The sequence below is a fragment of the Haliotis rubra genome, unplaced genomic scaffold (genome assembly GCF_003918875.1).
Source record: "Haliotis rubra isolate DU_JTF1 unplaced genomic scaffold, ASM391887v1 Scf90, whole genome shotgun sequence".
NCBI classification, from domain to species: Eukaryota; Metazoa; Mollusca; class Gastropoda; order Lepetellida; family Haliotidae; genus Haliotis; species Haliotis rubra.
Window position 1 is genome coordinate 2236306 of NW_025767635.1, and position 26009 is coordinate 2262314.

The window sequence follows — 26009 nt, forward strand, 5'->3', positions numbered from 1 at the left end:
TACGGTCAGTCTGGGCACTACTACAAGTCAGGCTAGGCTCTTCTTACGGTCTGTCTCATCGACAATGTTTCGTCCCCCTGTAAGAGACTGTTTCCCAGTACCTGTCCATCTATCGTTATGTTTGTAATGATGGCAATATTTCTCGAACTCTGAGATAAAAATTAAGTACACGGTGTCTCTTCCCATAATGTCTTCTGCAGACACCCTATATACGCTAAGGCAGCTGCGCAAGCATACACAGAAACCAGTCTTATCCTATAGCAGCGCCATCTAGTACAAATAGCTAAGAGAGAAGTCGACAATCCCAATGCTCCTCTCTCCCACAAGGCGTTCCCAGCGCTCCTCCTGTCACAAGCCCCACCCCGATCTCAGCTGCATCAACCCCGACAGCAGGGACGGAGAACACATAAGTGTTTCATTAATTGGTAATTTAGGACTGGGTTAAGATCAGGGCGACAGAGTTGCGAGCAGCTGTACATGCTTGCTCTTCCATATCATCATTACGTGTTCACTTATTAATCCATCTAACACTCACAATCGTCGCGTCATGACGGCGGGATTACCAGTGCACGACGCTGACCACTGGTGCTCAGGTGTCGCAGTCTAGGGCACTATGACGTCAGTCTGGGACTACTACGGTCAGCTACGGTCAGTGCCCGGTCAGTCTAGGCACTACTGCGGGTCAGTCTGGGCACTACTACGGTCAGTCTGGGCACTACTACAAGGTCAGGCTAGGCTCTTCTTACGGTGCTGTCTCACGACTAAAGGTTTCGTCTCCTGTAAAGGTCAGCCCTGTGCAGTACCCTGTCCATCTATCGTTATGTTTTGTAATGATGGCAATATTTCGGTCGAACTCTGAGCAATGGCACACGGTCCCCTGTAGAGACTGTTATGACCAACCATCTATAACAAAGGTAAAGGTTTTACCTCCTGAAGGGCCGTTATCAATGACGGAGGTCTCGGTGCCAACATATAGCTAAAGGCCATCTGGTACAAATTGCTAAGAGAGAAGTCGACAATCCCAATGCTCCTCTCTCCCACAAGGCGTTCCCAGCGCTCCTCCTGTCACAAGCCCACCCCGATCTCAGCTGCATCAACCCCGACAGCAGGGGACGGAGAACACATAAGTGTTTCATTAATTGTAATTTAGGACTGGGTTAAGATCAGGGCGACAGAGAGCTTGCTCTTCCATATCATCATTACGTGGTCTAACCTCACAATCGTCGCGTCATGACGGCGGGATTACCAGTGCACGACGCTGACCCTGACTCGGTGCCAAGGTAAAGGTTTTTACCTTGAAGGGCCGTTATCAGGGACTCGGTGCCAACTCACCTGAAGGGCTCGTTGTCAATGACGGAGGGACTCGGTGCCAAGATAAAGGTTTTCACCTCCTGAAGGGCTCGTTATCAATGACGGAGGGACTCGGTGCCAACATAAAGGTTTTCACCTCCTGAAGGGCTCGTTGTCAATGACGGAGGGACTCGGTGCCAACATAAAGGCTTTCACCTCCTGAAGGGCTCGTTGTCAATGACGGAGGGACTCGGTGCCAACGTAAAGGTTTTCACCTCCTGAAGGGCTCGTTGTCAATGACGGAGGGACTCGGCGTGCGACGCTGACAGTGCCAAAATTATTCCATGGAGAGAGAATGGATTTATCTCAGCACTATTCCTAGCGCTCCTGTACGCTGTGTAGACACTTTCGCTAAAGATGATCACCCAATATTTGACTCCCTCATCGTTTCAATGTACATAACTATAATTGACGTAATCACAGTAGCATGCCTAGTTACAGGCCACCAGCAACAGTTCAGCGGCTGAGAAATGTTAACAGATACGTTGGCAGAATATGTAGTATTGCATTATAATTGACCACTTCGGCCCAGTATGGTGTGAATGTATATTTGCTGTCCACATTGTGGTTGTGTACGCGCGGTATGTTTGTGTATTTACTGACGGCAGCAGTAATTGAACAGTTGCTCCGTATATCAGCCCAGCCCAGAAGAGAGGCCCCACAGGATGACCCAACCCAAGTCTGTCTACAGATAATCTAGTTGTACTTGTGACCATAAGTAGCATCACCACTCTTTGACAGGAAGTAAATATTACCATTCTTTGAATAAGTAGGAATACTGTCAGTACTGCATTTTTATCATACGGTCATTGTTGTCACTGGTGCTGTATGTCATCATTGTCACTGGTGCTGCATAATGTCATCATTGTCACTGGTGCTGCATAATGTCATCATTGTCACTGGTGCTGCATCATGTCATCATTGTCACTGGTGCTGTATGTCATCATTGTCACTGGTGCTGTATGTCATCATTGTCACTGTTGCAGCATAATGTCATCATTGTCACTGGTGCTGCATAATGTCATCATTGTCACTGGTGCTGTATGTCATCATTGTCACTGGTGCTGCATCATGTCATCATTGTCACTGGTGCTGCATAATGTCATCATTGTCACTGGTGCTGTATGTCATCATTGTCACTGGTGCTGTATGTCATCATTGTCACTGGTGCTGCATAATGTCATCATTGTCACTGGTGCTGCATCATGTCATCATTGTCACTGGTGCTGCATAATGTCATCATTGTCACTGGTGCTGTATGTCATCATTGTCACTGGTGCTGTATGTCATCATTGTCACTGGTGCTGTATGTCATCATTGTCACTGGTGCTGTATGTCATCATTGTCACTGTTGCAGCATAATGTCATCATTGTCACTGGTGCTGCATAATGTCATCATTGTCACTGGTGCTGCATAATGTCATCATTGTCACTGGTGCTGTATGTCATCATTGTCACTGGTGCTGTATGTCATCATTGTCACTGGTGCTGCATAATGTCATCATTGTCACGTGCTGCATAATGTCATCATTGTCACTGGTGCTGTATGTCATCATTGTCACTGGTGCTGTATGTCATCATTGTCACTGGTGCTGCATAATGTCATCATTGTCACTGGTGCTGCATAATGTCATCATTGTCACTGGTGCTGCATAATGTCATCATTGTCACTGGTGCTGTATGTCATCATTGTCACTGGTGCTGTATGTCATCATTGTCACTGTTGCTGCATCATGTCATCATTGTCACCGGTGCTGCATAATGTCATCATTGTCACTGGTGCTGCATAATGTCATCATTGTCACTGGTGCTGTATGTCATCATTGTCACTGGTGCTGTATGTCATCATTGTCACTGGTGCTGCATAATGTCATCATTGTCACTGGTGCTGCATAATGTCATCATTGTCACTGGTGCTGTATGTCATCATTGTCACTGGTGCTGCATCATGTCATCATTGTCACTGGTGCTGTATGTCATCATTGTCACTGGTGCTGCATAATGTCATCATTGTCACTGGTGCTGTATGTCATCATTGTCACTGGTGCTGCATCATGTCATCATTGTCACTGGTGCTGCATAATGTCATCATTGTCACTGGTGCTGCATAATGTCATCATTGTCACTGGTGCTGTATGTCATCATTGTCACTGGTGCTGCATAATGTCATCATTGTCACTGGTGCTGTATGTCATCATTGTCACTGGTGCTCCATCATGTCATCATTGTCACTGGTGCTGTATGTCATCATTGTCACTGGTGTTGTATGTCATCATTGTCACTGGTGCTGCATGTCATCATGTCATGCATAATGTCATCATTGTCACTGGTGCTGCATCATGTCATCATTGTCACTGGTGCTGCATCATGTCATCATTGTCACTGGTGCTGCATAATGTCATCATTATCACTGGTGCTGTATGTCATCATTGTCACTGGTGCTGCATAATGTCATCATTGTCACTGGTGCTGTATGTCATCATTGTCACTGGTGCTGCATAATGTCATCATTGTCACTGGTGCTGCATAATGTCATCATTGTCACTGGTGCTGTATGTCATCATTGTCACTGGTGCTGCATAATGTCATCATTGACACTGGTGCTGCATAACGTCATCATTGTCACTGGTGCTGCATAATGTCATCATTGTCACTGGTGCTGTATGTCATCATTGTCACTGGTGCTGTATGTCATCATTGACACTGGTGCTGCATAACGTCATCATTGTCACTGGTGATGCATAATGTCATCATTGTCACTGGTGCTGTATGTCATCATTGTCACTGGTGCTGCATAATGTCATCATTGTCACTGGTGTTGTATGTCATCATTGTCACTGGTGTTGTATGTCATCAATGTCACTGGTGCAGCATAATGTCATCACTGTCCCGGTATGTAGTGACGGCTCTGACGCAGACTTTCTACTTGTAAACTAATAAAAACTCGACCCTTTATGGCCTCGTCCCGAATATGTTCTTAACCTATTAACCGAGTTTAAAATACCCCTGCATACCGCAACAGAGCAAATCGAACATTTCAACATTTCTGGCAAGTAGTTCAACTGAGCATATGTTTTAGTCACGCAGTGTCTCAGCTGAAACAGCTGATGCAGGGATTCTATACGTGATGCGGAGGGCTGCCCGTGGAGGCGGATTTGGGACAGGATTTCATTAAGCAGGCTAACTAGGCATCAACCGCCTATTTCAATGATATTTGAAAAATGCAACTAAGAGCTAAACGTCTCGAGGACCATACCACAAGCGTATTGTATTACAGCCCATGTGGTATAGGCAGTTACCGCAACTTTCATGTCATGCCTGTTTCAATAATGAGTATTTTTAAAGTGTTTAAACCGTTACCCTATGTAAAGGGAGGCGGGGGCTTCTATATCAAGGGTACGGTGATCCTGGACTATGAAACAGTGTCTATGTTTGGTATCCTCAAACATCACGCACCGGCGGCCTAACGGATCCGCTCATCGTTGGTCCCTGTCAAGAATAACATCGATTATGATTCTCCGTTGCACCATGCACTGTAGTATTAGATATAAAAGTAAACTGCTGCCTTTCACTGGACTGACATCAGATCTATAACTGTAAACTGTCCCTGCTCACTTGACACCCATAAGTGTGAATCCAAATCGGTGGATTCACGTTATGTTCAATTTTGGATGGTTTATGCCATTCATGATATGATACGAGTCATGCACTGCTGTAACAATCATTCCATGGTTTATTGAGTGTGAGCTGTTGTAACAATGACGTCAATCAGAATTGTCTTAATAACGACATGTCGCCCTTGAACGTGTTTAAACGTGCAAGGTCATTGTTGTTTGAATGTAAAACCAGACGTCACGGAACTTAAACATGTTTGACATTTAGCCTTTAAACGGTGGTACAGCCTTAAAACCTTTCAAGAAATTATGAATTTCCCCAGCCAACATTTTCTCCACCGACTGTCTCCGTGACCTTGCGCCTGACCTTAAATTAACGTTGCGGTGTGGAGGTGGACGCTACAATGAGAGGTTAGGGCATCACGAACGTTGCCCTATCTAGGACTGACCGGAGTAGTGGCCTAAATATAATGTTTGACTATTAGTTTGATGTTACTAATTGTACATACCTAAAACATCAGCCAGGTTTGCCTTTAATGTGTCCACTGTTGGTTGTTTCAGGGTCCCGCAGGTGTACAGGGCAACCCAGGACTGCCAGGAGCCGATGGAATCAAGGTAGGTACAGCGGAACAGGGATAGCCAGCTCAATACAATTACCCTCTGAAATATACAAATGTTTGTATTCAGAGTAGAACCAGTTTCCTCACTGTCGGTTCTTCAAAATCTGGTATATTTCCAAGTCTTGCCAAGAGCAGGGACATCACTTGTGGATGAGCAGATGGTGAACGAGTCATATATATATATATCCCTCTGACCTCCCTGGGTATAAGACCTCCCCCACCCCACCCCATCTCACCGAGGCAACCTCCCCCAACTCACACTCACAAACCCTCCTCACTAACATTCACATGACCCCGCCCAACATTACGTACAGCGCCAAATGCCTCTCTCTGTGTCTCTCTCTGTCTCTTTTCTCTGTCTCTCTCTCTCTCTGTCTCTGTCTCTTCTCTCTCTCTCTCTCTCTCTCTCTCTCTCTCTCTCTCTCTCTCTCTCTCTCTCTCTCTCTCCCTCCCTCCCTCTCTCCCCCTCTCTCTCTCTCTCTCTCTCTCATACTATTACTGTGGACGCTTTACAGTAATTCGACGCAGTGCAGATAGGTCACATGCAACGTCATCTTTTGTAACGATCGGACTCATAGCATCTTGTCAAGGAATGCCTATGACGGAAACACGCAAGGGGTTTACGATGTATAGCTCAGAATCCTAACCACAATTATGTCGATCTGAACTTAACACTGAGCTTCCAGACGGACGCTAAGTTGTCAACGTCTGCCCATTTCGCCTCGTCTTTAACCGGCCTGTCCAACTTTCTTCTCAGGTTGCAGTGAACTGTACCGAGCAGGTTTTCTTTGTGAAGAGTAAGTGAGGGGTACTTACATCTACATGACGTATAACGACTTAACTTGTACTATGATGTGACGTAACCCTCCTATTCCCTCTGGGCACAATGTGTGAAGCCCATTTCTGGTGTCCCCCATCGTGATATTGCTGGAATATTGCTAAAAGCAGCGTAAAACTAAACTCAGTCAGTCAGTCCTATTCTGTCAAAGCTGAACGTTAGTTCTATAGCGGACTTACATTACAGTCGTTATACATCCAGTCTTTACACTTCTCTCACAAACAGTCTATACACTATAGCGGACTTACATTACAGTCGTTATACATCCAGTCTTTACACTTCTCTCACAAATAGTCTATACACTATAGCGGACTTACATTACAGTCGTTATACATCCAGTCTTTACACTTCTCTCACAAATAGTCTATACACTATAGCGGACTTACATTACAGTCGTTATACATCCAGTCTTTACACTTCTCTCACAAATAGTCTATACACTATAGCGGACTTACATTACAGTCGTTATACATCCAGTCTTTACACTTCTCTCACAAATAGTCTATACACTATAGCGGACTTACATTACAGTCGTTATACATCCAGTCTTTACACTTCTCTCACAAATAGTCTATACACTATAGCGGACTTACATTACAGTCGTTATACATCCAGTCTTTACACTTCTCTCACAAATAGTCTATACACTATAGCGGACTTACATTACAGTCGTTATATATTCAGTCTTTACACTTCTCTCACAAATAGTCTATACACTATAGCGGACTTACATTACAGTCGTTATACATCCAGTCTTTACACTTCTCTCACAAATAGTCTATACACTATAGCGGACTTACATTACAGTCGTTATACATCCAGTCTTTACACTTCTCTCACAAATAGTCTATACACTATAGCGGACTTACATTACAGTCGTTATACATCCAGTCTTTACACTTCTCTCACAAATAGTCTATACACTATAGCGGACTTACATTACAGTCGTTATACATCCAGTCTTTACACTTCTCTCACAAATAGTCTATACACTATAGCGGACTTACATTACAGTCGTTATACATCCAGTCTTTACACTTCTCTCACAAATAGTCTATACACTATAGCGGACTTACATTACAGTCGTTATACATCCAGTCTTTACACTTCTCTCACAAATAGTCTATACACTATAGCGGACTTACATTACAGTCGTTATACATCCAGTCTTTACACTTCTCTCACAAATAGTCTATACACTATAGCGGACTCACAAATTACATTACAGTCGTTATACATCCAGTCTTTACACTTCTCTCACAAATAGTCTATACACTATAGCGGACTTACATTACAGTCGTTATACATCCAGTCTTTACACTTCTCTCACAAATAGTCTATACACTATAGCGGACTTACATTACAGTCGTTATACATCCAGTCTTTACACTTCTGTCACAAATAGTCTATACACTATAGCGGACTTACATTACAGTCGTTATACATCCAGTCTTTACACTTCTCTCACAAATAGTCTATACACTATAGCGGACTTACATTACAGTCGTTATACATCCAGTCTTTACACTTCTCTCACAAATAGTCTATACACTATAGCGGACTTACATTACAGTCGTTATACATCCAGTCTTTACACTTCTCTCACAAATAGTCTATACACTATAGCGGACTTACATTACAGTCGTTATACATCCAGTCTTTACACTTCTCTCACAAATAGTCTATACACTATAGCGGATTTACATTACAGTCGTTATACATTCAGTCTTTACACTTCTCTCACAAATATACACTTTTTGTGTATCCATCGCCCTCCCAGGACACAACCCTGCTTCCTGACTCCATAAATCAGCGCCACTCTTTGTGCAGCACACTTCAACTCCTCTTACCCCTCCATGTTTACACCTCCCAGTGACATACATGCATTTATTCCGTAAGTAAGTTATTCTTCCAGATTGCTTATATAGTCACCGCTCCCTCCCCTCCCCTTCCCTCCCTCCCGTGCATGAGAGACCGGTGGAGCGTTCCCCTCACCGCGAGCCTGCGGTACATATCACGACTACTGTCCGTCCGGCGCTCTATTCCCCTCGCCAGTAGTGACTACAGGACCGACGGGAGGAGCGTGTGTACGGGAGGTCGATATGAGGGAGATACTGTCGTTCCGGTTGCTACTCCTAGTGCACATAGCTACCTTCCCTTCATTGCAACAGTCCTCACGGGTGCGTTATCTCTACTTTAAGGGGGACCCAGGCGAGAGGGGTAGAGACGGAGGCAGAGGACCCCCCGGGACCGACGGCCGACCGGTGAGTACCTTTGTACATCTATGGAGTGAGTATACAGGAATATATCGCTGTTATTGCAGGTATGCTGAAGTATGCATGTATTACTGTTAGGTATCTCAGGTATGCATATACTGATGTAAGACATTGTAGGTATGTGTGCCAACTATGTGCAGGGGGACGGGGGGGGGGGGGGACGGATGGCGTCTCAAACTGAATTGTATTTTTTGGAAAACGTGATTGTGTTAAGTTCTCGGTTGATGCTCACAGAAATACTAAGGGAATAAAGTGAGTGTACCAGCGTCTGTATTGTACGTGATACAGCAAGGGAGGTCGCCGCAGTCAACGTTAGCTGTGGCTGTACACGTGTCCTACACAAGCTCATAGTGTGGGGAATGGCGGGAAGATATCACAACATATCATTGTCCGTAGTTTCTATTTCAATTCTCATGACGATATCCTCAGTTACTCATGTCTTAAAGCTTTCATTATAAGTCTACATGTGTGTTCTTCCTCGCAAAGGAAAGGGTTTCCATATGTCCTTCTGATGGTGAATAGACAAGACAAGCAGTTTATGGTTAGAGTTTGTAGCCATATTGTCACGTACGTAACTTGTGGCAAAGATCAATGACTTCACACGACGGAGCACTGCAGAATGACGCTGCCCTCTCATGCCTGGCTACCCTACATGCTGCTCTGTGCTGGTGCCTGGCTACCCTACATGCTGCTCTGTGCTGGTGCCTGGCTACCCTCCATGCTACTCTATGCTGGTGCCTGGCTACCCTACTTGCTGCTCTGTGCTGGTGCCTGGCAACCCTACATGCTGCTCTGTGCTGGTGCCTGGCTACCCTACATGCTGCTCTGTGCTGGTGCCTGGCTACCCTACATGCTGCTCTGTGCTGGTGCCTGGCTACCCTACTTGCCTCTCTGTGCTGGTGCCTGGCAACCCCTACATGCTGCTCTGTGCTGGTGCCTGGCTACCCTACATGCTGCTCTGTGCTGGTGCCTGGCTACCCTACATGCTGCTCTGTGCTGGTGCCTGGCTACCCTACTTGCCTCTCTGTGCTGGTGCCTGGCAACCCTACATGCTGCTCTGTGCTGGTGCCTGGCTACCCTACATGCTGCTCTGTGCTGGTGCCTGGCTACCATACATGCTGCTCTGTGCTGGTGCCTGGCTACCCTACATGCTACTCTATGCTGTTCCCCAGCTAGTCCAGCTGCTAGTGTATGTTTGGTGCCAGCCTAGTCCAGATGCTAGTCCATATTTGGTGTCTGGCTAGTCCAGTTACTACTCTATGCTGGTGCCCGGCTAGTCCAGATGGTACTCTATGCTGGTGTCCGGCTAGTCCAGATGGTACTCTATGCTGGTGTCCGGCTAGTCCAGATGGTACTCTATGCTGGTGTCCGGCTAGTCCAGATGATACTCTATGCTGGTGTCCGGCTAGTCCAGATGGTACTCTATGCTGGTGTCCGGCTAGTCCAGTTACTACTCTATGCTGGTGTCCGGCTAGTCCAGTTACTACTCTATGTTGGTGTCCGGCTAGTCCAGTTATTACTCTATGCTGGTGCCCGGCTAGTCCAGTTACTACTCTATGCTGGTGTCCGGCTAGTCCAGTTATTACTCTATGCTGGTGTCCAGCTAGTCCACTTTACTACTCTATGTTGGTGTCCGGCTAGTCCAGTTACTGCTCTATGCTGGTGTCCAGCTAGTCCAGTTACTACTCTATGTTGGTGTCCGGCTAGTCCAGTTATTACTCTATGCTGGTGCCCGGCTAGTCCAGTTACTACTCTATGCTGGTGTCCGGCTAGTCCAGTTATTACTCTATGCTGGTGTCCAGCTAGTCCACTTACTACTCTATGTTGGTGTCCGGCTAGTCCAGTTACTACTCTATGCTGGTGTCCGGCTAGTCCAGTTACTACTCTATGTTGGTGTCCGGCTAGTCCAGTTATTACTCTATGCTGGTGCCCGGCTAGTCCAGTTACTACTCTATGCTGGTGTCCGGCTAGTCCAGTTATTACTCTTTGCTGGTGTCCAGCTAGTCCACTTACTACTCTATGTTGGTGTCCGGCTAGTCCAGTTACTGCTCTATGCTGGTGTCCAGCTAGTCCAGTTACTACTCTATGTTGGTGTCCGGCTAGTCCTGTTATTACTTTATGCTGGTGCCCGGCTAGTCCAGTTACTACTCTATGCTGGTGTCCGGCTAGTCCAGATGGTACTCTATGCTGGTGTCCAGCTAGTCCACTTACTACTCTATGTTGGTGTCCGGCTAGTCCAGTTACTACTCTATGCTGGTGTCCGGCTAGTCCAGATGGTACTCTATGCTGGTGCCCGGCTAGTCCAGTTATTACTCTATGCTGGTGTCCGGCTAGTCCAGTTACTACTCTATGCTGGTGTCCGGCTAGTCAAGTTACTACTCTATGCTGGTGCCCGGCTAGTTCAGTTACTACTCTATGCTGGTGCCTGGCTAGTCCAGTTACTACTCTATGCTGGTGCCCGGCTAGTCTAGTTACTACTCTATGTTGATGTCCGGCTAGTCCAGATGCTACTCTATGCTGGTGCCTGTCTAGCTCAGATGCTACTCTATGCTGGTGCCTGGCTAGTCCAGATGCTACTCTATGCTGTTGCCTGGCTAGTTCAGATGGTACTCTATGCTGATGACTGGCTAGTGCAGATGGTACTCTATGCTGGTGCCGGGCTAGTTCAGATGGTACTCTATGCTGATCACTGGCTAGTCCAGATGCTACTCTATGCTGGTGCAGTGCTAGTTCAGATGGTACTCTATGCTGGTGTCCGGCTGGTCCAGATGATACTCTATGCTGGTGCCGTGCTAGTTCAGATGGCTCTGTGCTGGTGCCTGGCAACCCTACATGCTGCTCTATGCTGGTGCCTGGCTACCCTACATGCTGCTCTGTGCTGGTGCCTGGCTACCCTACACGCTACTCTATGCTGTTCCCCAGCTAGTCCAGCTGCTATTGTATGTTTGGTGCCAGCCTAGTCCAGATGCTAGTCCATATTTGGTGTCTGGCTAGTCCAGTTACTACTCTATGCTGGTGCCCGGCTAGTCCAGATGGTACTCTATGCTGGTGTCCGGCTAGTCCAGATGGTACTCTATGCTGGTGTCTGGCTAGTCCAGATGGTACTCTATGCTGGTGTCCGGCTAGTCCAGTTACTACTCTATGCTGGTGTCCGGCTAGTCCAGTTACTACTCTATGCTGGTGTCCGGCTAGTCCAGTTACTACTCTATGTTGGTGTCCGGCTAGTCCAGTTATTACTCTATGCTGGTGCCCGGCTAGTCCAGTTACTACTCTATGCTGGTGTCCGGCTAGTCCAGATGGTACTCTATGCTGGTGCCCGGCTAGTCCAGATGGTACTCTATGTTGGTGTCCGGCTAGTCCAGTTACTACTCTATGCTGGTGCCTGGCAAGTCCAGATGGTACTCTATGCTGGTGTCCAGCTAGTCCAGATGGTACTCTATGCTGGTGTCCAGCTAGTCCAGTTACTACTCTATGCTGGTGCCTGGCAAGTCCAGATGGTACTCTATGCTGGTGTCCAGCTAGTCCAGTTATTACTCTATGTTGGTGCCTGTCAAGTCCGGATGGTACTCTTTGCTGGTGTCCAGCTAGTCAAGATGGTACTCTATGCTGGTGTCCAGCTAGTCCAGTTATTACTCTATGCTGGTGCCCGGCTAGTCCAGTTACTACTCTATGCTGGTGTCCGGCTAGTCCAGTTGCTTCTCTATGTTGGTGCCTGGCAAGTCCAGATGGTACTCTATGCTGGTGTCCAGCTGGTCCAGATGGTACTCTATGCTGGTGTCCGGCTAGTCCAGTTACTACTCTATGCTGGTGCCCGGCTAGTCCAGTTACTACTCTATGCTTGTGCCCGACTAGTCCAGTTACTACTCTATGTTGGTGTCCGGCTAGTCCAGTTACTTCTCTATGCTGGTGTCCGGCTAGTCCAGTTACTACTCTATGCTGGTGCCCGGCTAGTCCAGTTACTACTCTATGCTGGTGCCCTGCTAGTCCAGTTACTACTCTATGCTGGTGCCCGGCTAGTCCAGTTACTACTCTATGTTGATGTTCGGCTAGTCCAGATGCTACTCTATGCTGGTTCCTGTCTAGCTCAGATGCTACTCTATGCTGGTGCCTGGCTAGTCCAGATGCTACTCTATGCTGTTGCCTGGCTAGTTCAGATGGTACTCTATGCTGATGACTGGCTAGTGCAGATGGTACTCTATGCTGGTGCCGGGCTAGCTCAGATGGTACTCTATGCTGATCACTGGCTAGTCCAGATGCTACTCTATGCTGGTGTCCGGCTGGTCCAGATGATACTCTATGCTGGTGCCGTGCTAGTTCAGATGGTACTCTATGCTGGTGCCGTGCTAGTTCAGATGGTACTCTATGCTGGTGCCGTGCTAGTTCAGATGATACTCTATGCTGGTGTCCGGCTGGTCCAGATGATACTCTATGCTGGTGCCTGGCTAGTCCAGATCCTACTCTGTGCTGGTGGCCGGGAAGTCCAGATTTTACTCTATGCTGATGCCCGTCTAGTCCAGATAGTACTCTTTGCTGGTGGCAAGCTAGTCAAGATGCTACCCTATGCTGGTGGCCGTCTAGTCCAGATGGTAATCTATGCTGGTGCCCGTCTAGTCCAGATGCTACTCTATGCTGGTGTCCGGCTAGTCCAGATGCTACTCTATGCTGGTGCCCGGCTAGTCCAGTTACTACTCTATGCTGGTGCCCGGCTAGTCCAGTTACTACTCTATGTTGGTGTCCGGCTAGTCCAGATGCTACTCTATGCTGGTGCCTGTCTAGCTCAGATGCTACTCTATGCTGGTGCCTGGCTAGTCCAGATGCTACTCTAGGCTGTTGCCTGGCTAGTCCAGATGGTACTCTATGCTGATGACTGGCTAGTGCAGATGGTACTCTATGCTGGTGCCGGGCTAGTTCAGATGGTACTCTATGCTGATCACTGGCTAGTCCAGATGCTACTCTATGCTGGTGCAGTGCTAGTTCAGATGGTACTCTATGCTGGTGCAGTGCTAGTTCAGATGGTACTCTATGCTGGTGTCCGGCTGGTCCAGATGATACTCTATGCTGGTGCAGTGCTAGTTCAGATGGTACTCTATGCTGGTGCCGGGCTAGTTCAGATGGTACTCTATGCTGGTGTCCGGCTGGTCCAGATGATACTCTATGCTGGTGCCGTGCTAGTTCAGATGGTACTCTATGCTGGTGCCGTGCTAGTTCAGATGATACTCTATGCTGGTGTCCGGCTGGTCCAGATGATACTCTATGCTGGTGCCTGGCTAGTCCAGATCCTACTCTGTGCTGGTGGCCGGGAAGTCCAGATTGTACTCTATGCTGGTGCCTGACTAGCCCAGATGGTACTCTATGCTGATGCCCGTCTAGTCCAGATAGTACTCTTTGCTGGTGGCAAGCTAGTCAAGATGCTACCCTATGCTGGTGGCCGTCTAGTCCAGATGCTACTCTATGCTGATGTCTGGCTGGTCCATATGCTACTCTATGCTGGTGTCCGGCTAGTCCAGATCCTACTCTATGCTGGTGCCTGGCTAGTCCAGATCCTACTCTATGCTGGTGCCCGGCTAGTCCAGATCCTACTCTATGCTGGTGCCCGGCTAGTCCAGATTCTACTCTATGCTGGTGCCCGTCTAGTCCAGATGGTACTCTATGCTGGTGCCTGGCTATTCCAGATGATACTCTATGCTGATGCCCGGCTAGTCCAGATCCTACTCTATGCTGGTGCCCGGCTAGTCCAGATTCTACTCTATGCTGGTGCCCGGCTAGTCCAGATTCTACTCTATGCTGGTGCCCGGCTAGTCCATCTGTGTTGATGCCTGACTGCCCGTGATACTCCTAACTAAGCCAATAACCAGGCCACGCTGAAGTGATCATCGGAGCGCGTCTTTCTGAGAGAGTACAGAATTCTGCAATCCGGTGTTATAATAACGGGAATGTAACAAATGTGCAAGTTAGCGTTTTAGTTGTGGTATATTTTGTTTTAGACCTAGATTTCTCCCAAGGCCATGTCGTACAAGATTTCAGCTCTACCATGACGAGGGCAAGGGTCGCTCTTTTTTCACATCTTCACGGTGTACTTTGTAAATATTTTTTTTTCCTGGCAAAAGATAGACCGCCAGTCACACAGGGTGATTGTTATAGAGCCTTTGCACTATTCATGTTTGTGTAATGCTTTAACTAGCCATGTAGGTTGTTTTGTGAGTGTATTACATTACAAGCGTTACACACATATATCAGACAGTTTTTACAAAAGTCTATATGTGTAAGCAAGCTGTGTGACAGAGTGGGAGGAGAGAGTTTGTTGACCTGTATACATGTCTCCCGTGCCTACTGTCTACAATCATCGCCTGAATCCCTCCTTACCATCTACTGTAGGCTCATCCAACAGTCACCCGTATGCTGTGCCCCGTCAGAGTATGCTGTACCCCATTTCTTTATCTGATGTACTCTTTCTCACCATCGTCCAACGTGCGCTCTTCTCACCAGCTACTCCATACAGCGTTTCCTGTACGCCACTTTCGCCGGAGTAGACTGTACCCAATCCTGTACCACCATTCTCACTAGCCTCTACTGTACCCCTATATTGACACCTGATTTAGAGAGTTGTTGGTGGTACGGAAGTAGACTGACGTTTAGTCCCTGAATACATATAAATTTGATAGTAGCAAATAAAACCATTTAAATTGAAAAGGAGCCCCAGTGAGACCAGTGATCCTGAACCTGAGGAAATCTAGACTTGCTTCATTTATGGCTTTAGCACTGCAGGGAGGGCTAAGCATTGGGGAAAATAATATGGTTCAGGGACTGTGAGGCAGACTAGTACGGAAGCTTCGGGTGTTTGTCAGCGGCGCTGTTCAACTTGCGTGAAGACATCCGTTGTCTTGGAAGGTGTCCTCCCATTTGTGAGAACTCCCAGTTGTGAGACACATTAATTAATGGTTCAGTGCACACAGGTGTTGCTTCCCCATCCCTACGATGAAAGTGGGAACAGCCCAGTTGCTGAAGAGTACCCGCAGGAGGCATAGTTCATTAATGAGTTAATTAACACAGAAGACGTTGTTCGCTGAAGAGCATTTATTGTTTTATGCAGCAGAGGTTGGCTATCTGAGCTGCTTAGCGTAACAGCTCAATCTGTTTGGACACATGTTGACAGTTAAATATTTTGCATATTGTTTATGTTCTAAACATTGAAAATTGAAATTTAAGTATTTTCTGTGAAAGGATGTCATGAACATGTCTCATATTTAAGTTCTATAAAGTTGAATTTTCTGTGACAACTGTATCGACTTTCACCCGACGTCTTTTGGGTACTCGTGTTAGTTGTGGTAACAAAGTGACGGCCGCGGGTGCCTCTGAGGTCTCATGTGTAAATTTGGTCAGCACACCTGAACATCGTGGCACAGTTTCCGCTTAGTCTGGTTTCCATGTAAATGAAATGTCTGTCCCTTTTTGATATGCTATAACATAATAGCACACGAGTAGCTCCAGAGTTTACAGCGAGAGTGTTACGCCGCTTTAACCACTACTCCAGCAAAAGCTCGGAAGGACACATAAGAAATGGGCTCCATGCGCTGTACCCATGTGGGAATCGGACCCGGGTCTGCGTGATTCCACAGTATGCTGCCTCCCATCCCACACATGCATCATCTTTCACTCCCCTTCCCACCTCAAACTGCCCCCTACAAACTCTCCCCTTGTTTTGTCATTTTGAAGAACCCTACCCAACCCTCAGTTGTTTCGCTGACGTTTTCCCCTTAGGGACCGTTTATAATTTATGGCTAGGGGAGTGATGATGATTTTATGGAAAAGCATGTACAATATGAATTGCCAAAAAAAAAAAAAAAAAAAAAAAATAAAATAAAATAAATAAATAAATAAATAAATAAATAAATAAATAAATAAATAAATAAATAAATAAATAAATAAATAAATAAATTTATGTACAAAGTAAGTGACCGCCCCCTACATGTCATGTACAAAGTCAATGACCTCCCCCCCTCCCCCTTTCCATATTTTTAAAGCATAATTTTGACATATTTTTATGTACAAAATTGCTGACAACCCCCCTACCTCCCCAGAACAAAATGGGTGACCCCCCTTAAAAACATCACACACACACCACCACCACCCCCACCCATAAATTATGAACGGTCCCTTAATCACCCGACTAAACGACGACAAGTCCCTTTAAATATACAGATTATATGAAGAGAAGGGTTAGGCATGTAGACAGCATGAACTGATTGCATATATTTATCTATAGAATATATTTGTAGATGGTATGTAGGCTAAAGGCATCTTGTCAGTTGGTATCATATATATGAATCTGTTTGAAACGCATTCCGTAGTGAGTGAGTGAGTGAATACGGTTTTACACCGATCCTAGCGTGACTCCACTATATATGACGAGAAAGTAAGGTTTATTATCCACGGTAAGGGCTACACAGAGGTGTAACAAGGTTGTGCCATGTAGATCACCAGAACATACGGAATTCTTCCTAATGTGTTATTTGTAAGAGGAGTTGAGTTATATGGCTCGTAACGGCGGTTCCGCTGCTAGTGCCTTCACGAGGTATTGATGTGCTTCACTGCTCAGATAGATGGCGGTGCAAACACGTGACGCACTTTATCCTGGTGCTAAATGATTAAACTATTCCAAAGAGGTGTTAATTGTCATACATATATTTCCTAAAGTAATCACAGCGTTCCCTCAAACAGGTAGTAAACAATTACTTGTTCAGGGAATTGTATTTCCTAACTCGGTACCGATAGCGAGACGCTGTGAAGCCTGATATATGATAGCGTCTGTGCATCTGTTGGAGTAACTGTTAACTAAATCTACTCGCAGACGCTTCTGTGAATGAGATCAGATTTAGCGGGTCACCGGCGAGATTGGTGCTGTCGAGTTTCCAAGTGTGTCAGCACTGGGCTGAACACACAAGTGCTTCTATGTCAAGATGTTCGAGGTATTATGTATACAGGTGTACAGATGTACATACAAACAGGCGTTCAAGGCGTATATGAAGGAAATGTTTACAAATAATGTGTAGGTGTGAGAGAGAGTGAGAGAGAGAGAGAGAGAGAGAGAGAGAGAGAGAGAGAGAGAGAGAGAGAGAGAGAGGCGGTGTGCAAGATAAAAGGAGTTTACGGATGTTCAAGATTGATATGCATACGGGTGTTCAAGATTGACATGTATTAGGGTGTTCAAGATTGACGTGTATACAGGTGATCAAGATTAATAAGTAGGTGTTCAAGATTGACATGTATACGGATGTTCCAGATTGATTAGTAGGTGTTCAAGATTGATTAGTAGGTGTTCAAGATTGACATGTATACGGGTGTTCAAGATTGATAAGTAGGTGTTCAGGATTGACATGTAAACGGGTGGTCAAGATTGACACGTATACGGGTGGTCAAGATTAATAAGTAGGTGTTCAAGATTGACATGTATCAGGGTGTTCAGGATTGACATGTAAACGGGTGTTCAAGATTGACATGCATACGGGTGGTCAAGATTAATAAGTAGGTGTTCAAGATTGACATGTATAAGGGTGTTCAGGATTGATAAGTAGGTGTTCAGGATTGACATGTAAACGGGTGGTCAAGATTGACACGTATACGGGTGGTCAAGATTAATAAGTAGGTGTTCAAGATTGACATGTATAAGGGTGTTCAGGATTGACATGTAAACGGGTGTTCAATATTGACATGCACACGGGTGGTCAAGATTAATAAGTAGGTGTTCAAGATTGACATGTATACGGGTGTTCAAGATTGAAACGTGTACGGGTGTTCAAGATTAATGAGTAGGTGTCCAGGATTGACATGTATATGGGTCTTCAGGATTGACACGTATAAGGGTGTTCCAGATTAATGAATAGGTGTCGAGGATTGACATATATACGGGTGTTCAAGATTGATATGCATATGGGTGTTCAAGATTGACATGTATACGGGTGATCAAGATTGATTAGTAGGTTTCCAGAATTGACATGTATACGGGTGTTCCAGATTGATAAGCAGGTGTTCAAGATTGACATGTATACGGATGTTCCAGATTGATTAGTAGGTGTTCAATATTAACATGTATACGGGTGTTCAAGATTGATACGTAGGTGTTCAAGATTGATTAGTATGTGTTCATGATTGATTAGTAGGTGTTCAAGATTGACATATGTACAGGGTGTTCAAGATTGATAAGTAGGTGTTCACGATCGATACGTATACGGGTGTTCAAGGCTAACATATATACAGGTGTTCAAGATTGATATGTACACAGGTGTTCAAGACTGACATTTGTACGGGTATTCAGGAACGACATGTATACGGGTGTTTAACGCATATGTAAACATGCATGTAAACAGCTGTGTAAATATGTGGTCAGTAGATAAATGTGTTGATCCATGTGCGGTCAACACAAATCGAATACAACCAAATAACAGTAGTTTTGGTAAGGTATTGTAGAACACATGTGTTTATTTGGTAGTTGTGGTAAGGTATTGTAGAACACGTGTGTGTATTTGTCAGTTGTTGATAGGTATTGTAGAACACGTGTGTTTATTTGTTAGTTGTGGTAAAGTTTATTAGAGAACACGTGTTTATTTGTTAGTTGTGGTAAGGTATTGTAGAACACATGTGTTTATTTGTTAGTTGTGGTAAGGTATTGTAGGACACATGTGTTTATTTGGTAGTTGTGGTAAGGTATTGTAGAACACGTGTGTTTATTTGGTAGTTGTGGTAAGGTATTTTAGAACACGTATTTATTTGTTAGTTGTGGTAAGGTGTTGTAGAACACATGTGTTTATTTGGTAGTTGTGGTAAGGTATTGTAGAACACATGTGTTTATTTGTCAGTTGTTGATAGGCATTGTAGAACACCTGTCTATATTTGTAAGTTGTGGTTAGGAACTGTAAACTGCTTTATACTGAATGAGTTTCAGCGACACTTGTAGACAGACACTAAAGAACTGTCGGATATAGAAAAAAAGAAGTTTTTTCGCATTGATATCTACAATTTATGTAGTAGATATGTGTATGTGTGAAATATCTGTTAAACTAAGTTCGACCTAACTACAGTCGCAGTGTTAGGGAGATGGGAAACGTAGAAAAATGACTTTACTGAGAAGAGATTAGTGCAGAAATGAGCAATGCGGTTTTTTTCTATGTCTAAAGGGACTTATTTGGAACAGACCATGTCTTTATGCAAATTAGTGTGCGATGATATTACATTACAAAGGACAATTTTTATATGTCCATTTTGAAATTAAACTTAGCTTTATCATAAACGATAGCTGACGTAAAAAATAATAACTATAAACTGAAACAATGAAGGATGTAGCTACTATGGAGTCTCACTATCACTATAGAAAGAAACAGGTAGGAGGGGTCGTCTCAAAAGCAAATCCAGGACGGGTGTCGCAGATGGTGGTTGGGGTCGGGATGGGGGATAGAGATACAAGCTGAGATAAGATATTCCTTTAGGGGAATTAAACTGGGAAACAAACGGCATGTCATAACAATTTACAAATAATATCCAGTCCTGTCGATCTTTGGGTGGTCATGCAACCCATATATTTTGAGACATTTAATACGATGGCTGATTTAAGCTTTTCCATGGGTATCATACTCTTTTACATATGTCAACATAAATGTTATGAAAGAAAGACACGTTAGATGTTAATCAATAGATGAGACATATTCCACACACATAAATTAGCATAAACTATCTTTGAGATGACCCCTTGTGCTTGTAGGCAGGACGTGCATTTCATGCCAGGTGAGTCGACGGTCCGTCGTCATACCTTGCTGAGCGACCTAATTGCCATCTATAGTCCGATCGATCAGCTATTCGTTTTTTTGCCCGATTTTACGAGTAAACATGCTTTTCTGGATATCCTATTACGCATCCCACTGAACGCCAGTTAGGCCGATGCGGGTTATTTCGATATATATGCCTTTTGTAAATTTGTCAATTTTAGGGATACAGAGTAACAGCCTAAAAACAGTTTTTTTCTATTTCCGACAGTACTTTAGTAAGTGAAAGTATTCGTGAAAATCGAAGTGCATACATGAACACCCGATGTTCTGAAACCATGTACATTAAAACACCGGGTGTTCGTACAATTGTGACACCAGGAACACCAGGGCTTGGGTTTACATGTAGACAAACATGGACGAAACTCTATGAACATGCCGAGCTCCGAGGCCTACATGTAGACAAACATGGACGAAACTCTATGAACATGCCGAGCTGTGAGGCCTACATGTAGACAAACATGGACGAAACTCTATGAACATGCCGAGCTCTAAGGCCTACATGTAAACAAACATGGACGAAACTCTATGAACATGCCGAGCTGTGAGGCCTACATGTAGACAAACATGGACGAAACTCTATGAACATGCCGAGCTGTGAGGCCTACATGTAGACAAACATGGACGAAACTCTAGGAACATGCCGAGCTCCGAGGCCTACATGTAGACAAACATGGACGAAACTCTATGAACATGCCGAGCTGTGAGGCCTACATGTAGACAAACATGGACGAAACTCTATGAACATGCCGAGCTGTGAGGCCTACATGTAGACAAACATGGACGAAGCTCTATGAACATGCCGAGCTGTGAGGCCTACATGTAGACAAACATGGACGAAACTCTATGAACATGCCGAGCTCTGAAGGCCTACATGTAAACAAACATGGACGAAACTCTATGAACATGCCGAGCCTACATGTAGACAAACATGGACGAAACTCGAACATGCCGAGCTGTGAGGCCTACATGTAGACAAACATGAACATGCCGATGAGGCCCATGAGACAAACATACGAAACTCTATGAACATGCCGAGCTGTGAGGCCTACATGTAGACAAACATGGACGAAACTCTATGAACATGCCGAGCTGTGAGGCCTACATGTAGACAAACATGGACGAAACTCTATGAACATGCCGAGCTCTAAGGCCTACATGTAGACAAACATGGACGAAACTCTATGAACATGCCGAGCTGTGAGGCCTACATGTAGACAAACATGGACGAACAACTCTACATGTAGACAAACATGAAACTCTATGAACATGCCGAGCTCCGAGGCCTACATGTAGACAAACATGGACGAAACTCTATGAACATGCCGAGCTGTGAGGCCTACATGTAAACAAACATGGACGAAACTCTAGGAACATGCCGAGCTGTGAGGCCTACATGTAGACAAACATGGACGAAACTCTATGAACATGCCGAGCTGTGAGGCCTACATGTAAACAAACATGGACGAAACTCTAGGAACATGCCGAGCTGTGAGGCCTACATGTAGACAAACATGGACGAAACTCTATGAACATGCCGAGCTGTGAGGCCTACATGTAGACAAACATGGACGAAACTCTATGAACATGCCGAGCTGTGAGGCCTACATGTAGACAAACATGGACGAAACTCTATGAACATGCCGAGCTGTGAGGCCTACATGTAAACAAACATGGACGAAACTCTATGAACATGCCGCGCTCCGAGGCCTACATGTAGACAAACATGGACGAAACTCTATGAACATGCCGAGCTGTGAGGCCTACATGTAGACAAACATGGACGAAACTCTATGAACATGCCGAGCTGTGAGGCCTACATGTAGACAAACATGGACGAAACTCTATGAACATGCCGAGCTGTGAGGCCTACATGTAAACAAACATGGACGAAACTCTATGAACATGCCGAGCTGTGAGGCCTACATGTAGACAAACATGGACGAAACTCTATGAACATGCCGAGCTGTGAGGCCTACATGTAGACAAACATGGACGAAACTCTATGAACATGCCGAGCTGTGAGGCCTACATGTAGACAAACATGGACGAAACTCTATGAACATGCCGAGCTGTGAGGCCTACATGTAGACAAACATGGACGAAACTCTATGAACATGCCGAGCTCCGAGGCCTACATGTAGACAAACATGGACGAAACTCTATGAACATGCCGAGCTGTGAGGCCTACATGTAGATAAACATGGACGAAACTCTATGAACATGCCGAGCTGTGAGGCCTACATGTAAACAAACATGGACGAAACTCTATGAACATGCCGAGCTCTGAGGCCTATTGGAATGTTTGCAGACCACATCGAGCATCACACCTCGTCAATGTCATGTCTTCTCGGTGTCTGTACAAGCACCAAGGTTCACTTCTTAACTAAAACATACATACACCCTTTTCATTAGAATACAACCACTTATTGAGCTGTCGCAAGATGGTGTGTAGAATACATGCTACAACGTTCTTGACAGGTTCACGCGGTGCTCGGAGTGTTCTCTCCAACAGACAGACACGCGTCGATAGTTTCTCAAGATGTTATGTCCTGATAGTCGAGTCTTAATGTCTGTACTGGGTAGTGACTGGTCAAGCCGTAGTTCTGCATTCCTAGATGCGCTTGGATCACACAGTGTAAAACTTCACGCGTTCCAGCCTCGGTCGCGTCACTTCAGTCTTCAACAGGTCAGTGACCCCGCTGTTCTGGGCACTGAGAGAGTGAGGGAGGAGGGACTTTATGCTGAGTGCGTCAGTTCGGTTGTAATATCACAACATTGGCCTTCAGCAGTAGTATCGTGGTATACAGGCGTCTGACTGACAGTGGTATAACAGCGTAGGGAGATGACTAACAGTCGTTGGGATGTGATAGCATCACAAGATCAGTGACATCAGTCGGGTTTAGAATGATATTCTTAAGGGTACACTAGCGTCAGGTATTGAATGACATTCTTAAGGGTACACTAGCTTCAGGTATTGAATGACATTCTTAAGGGTACACTAGCGTCAGGTATTGAATGACATTCTTAAGGGTACACTAGCGTCAGGTATTGAATGACATTCTTAAGGGTACACTAGCTTCAGGTATTGAATGACATTCTTGAGGGTACAAAGGTATCAGGTGTAAATTGACATTATTAAAGGTACAACAGGGTCAGGTATTGAATGACATTCTTGAGGGTACAAAGGTATCAGGTGTAAATTGACATTATTAAAAGTACAATAGGGTCAAGTTTTGAATGACATTCTAAAGGGTACACTAGCGTCAGGTATTGAATGACATTCTTAAGGGTACACTAGCGTCAGGTATTGAATGACATTCTTAAGGGTACACTAGCTTCAGTTATTGAATGACATTCTTAAGGGTACAAAAGTGTCAGGTGTTGACTGACAGTTATTGTGGTGTATTAGTGTCAGGTTGTACAGTTCTGTTAGACTAACAACTAGTCTCTGAAATGAACATATTATACTGAAAAAAGTTCATAGTAAAAAAAAATTATATAATGAAAAGGAGCCCTGAGACTTTCTTCATTTTTAGAAGCTGAGGAAATCTAGACTTGCCACATTTTCTAGACTTGTGTGGGCTTTCTTGGATATATTTGCTTCAGGGTCTGTACGAGAGACTACAGTTCTGTCTGATGATCTCGATGTGGCCTGTAGCCTGCCAGGACTATGTAGTCAAGGCGTATGAGGCTTCTCAAAGAGCTCACCGTGGGAGGGAGGCTTGACCCACATACCAGACAGACAGCAGAGCCCCGCCTTGGTGGGCAGACAATGGATGCTGCATAAAAAATGGAATACTGTTCATGTTTTGTCGCGTCTTAATGATAAGGAGTACTGAACGTCCAGATGCCTGTTTCAGCCAACACCTCATACGGTGTCCAAACGACCAGATGGCGACTTTATGGAACACGTCACAGTGTCCAAACGACCAGATGCTTGCTACATCGAAACTGTTCTTATCTGATCACACAGCTGTTGCCGTTGTCCAGCAGATATGTCTGTGGTGAAGCTACGTCCCATGTGTCCTGTACAACGTCAAGATTCTTCGCCACAACCTCACGACCCTAGTGACCACTTGTAGAAATGTACAGTGATGAAGCAAATTTAAATGACACCTTATTACGGCTGCCGTCATGTGTCTTTTCCGGTGCTGATAGCTTACATTCCCGCTCTTTGTTGCATTCCCGCTCTTGGTTATATTCCTACTCTTGGTTACATTCCTAATCTTGGTTACATTTTCGATGTTGGTTACATTCCCGCTCTTGGTTACATTCCGCTCTTGGTTACATTCCCACTCTTGGTTACATTCCCGCTCTTGGTTACATTACCACTCCTGGTTACACTCCTCCTCTTGGTTACATTATCGCTCTTGGTTACATTCGTACTCTTGGTTACATTCTCGATCTTGGTTACCTTCTCGCTCTTGGTTACATTCCCGCTCTTGGTTACATTCGTACTCTTGGTTACATTCCCACTCTTGGTTACATTCGTACTCTTGGTTACATTCCAATCTTGGTTATATTCCCACTCTTGGTTACATTCTCGCTCTTCGTTACATTCCCACTCTTGGTTGCATTCTTGCTTTTGGTTACATTTTGGTTACATTCCCACTCTTGGTTACATTCCTTGGTTATACTCTTGGTTACATTCCCACTCTTGGTTACATTCCCACTCTTGGTTACATTCCAATCTTGGTTATATTCCCACTCTCGGTTACATTCCACTCTTGGTTACATTCCCACTCTTGGTTACACTCCCACTCTTGGTTACATTCCCACTCTTGGTTACATTCCTACTCTTGGTTACATTCTCGCTCTTGGTTACATTCCCATTTTGGGTTACATTCTCGCTCTTGGTTACATTCCCGATCTTGGTTACATTCGTACTCTTGGTTACATTCCCACTCTTGGTTACATTCCCACAATGGGTTATAATCCCACTCTTGGTTACATTCCCACTCTTGGTTACATTCCCACTCTTGGTTACATTCCGCTCTTGGTTATATTCCCACTCTTGGTTACATTCCACTCTTGGTTACATTCCCACTCTTGGTTACATTCCACTCTTGGTTATATTCCCACTCTTGGTTACATTACACTCTTGGTTACATTCCCACTCTTGGTTACATTCCCGCTCTTAGTTACATTCCCACTCATGGTTACATTCATCCTCTTGGTTACATTCCCACTCTTGGTTACATTCGTACTCTTGGTCACATTCTCGATCTTGGTTACATTCTCGCTCTTGGTTACATTCCCGCTCTTGGTTACATTCCCAGTCTTGGTTACATTCCCACTCTTGGTTACATTCCAATCTTGGTTATCTTCTCACTCTTGGTTACATTCCACTCTTGGTTACATTCCCACACTTGGTTACACTCCCACTCTTGGTTACATTCCCGCTCTTGGTTACATTCCTACTCTTGGTTACATTCTCGCTCTTGGTTACATTCCCATTTTGGGTTACATTCTCACTCTTGGTTACATTCTCGCTC

The 26009-nt window shown here is 45.0% G+C and overlaps 1 protein-coding gene across 2 annotated transcripts in view; it reads left to right on the plus strand.

Moving 5' to 3' along the window:
* LOC124263931 (collagen alpha-1(IX) chain-like) overlaps positions 1–26009 on the plus strand; it is a 163678-nt gene that overhangs the window by 112830 nt on the left and 24839 nt on the right. For both annotated transcript variants that reach the window (XM_046698660.1, XM_046698661.1), the window contains exons 33-34: positions 5526–5579; positions 8624–8686. In XM_046698660.1, the coding sequence (XP_046554616.1) occupies positions 5526–5579; positions 8624–8686 (117 nt within the window). The remainder of the gene's footprint in view (positions 1–5525; positions 5580–8623; positions 8687–26009) is intronic.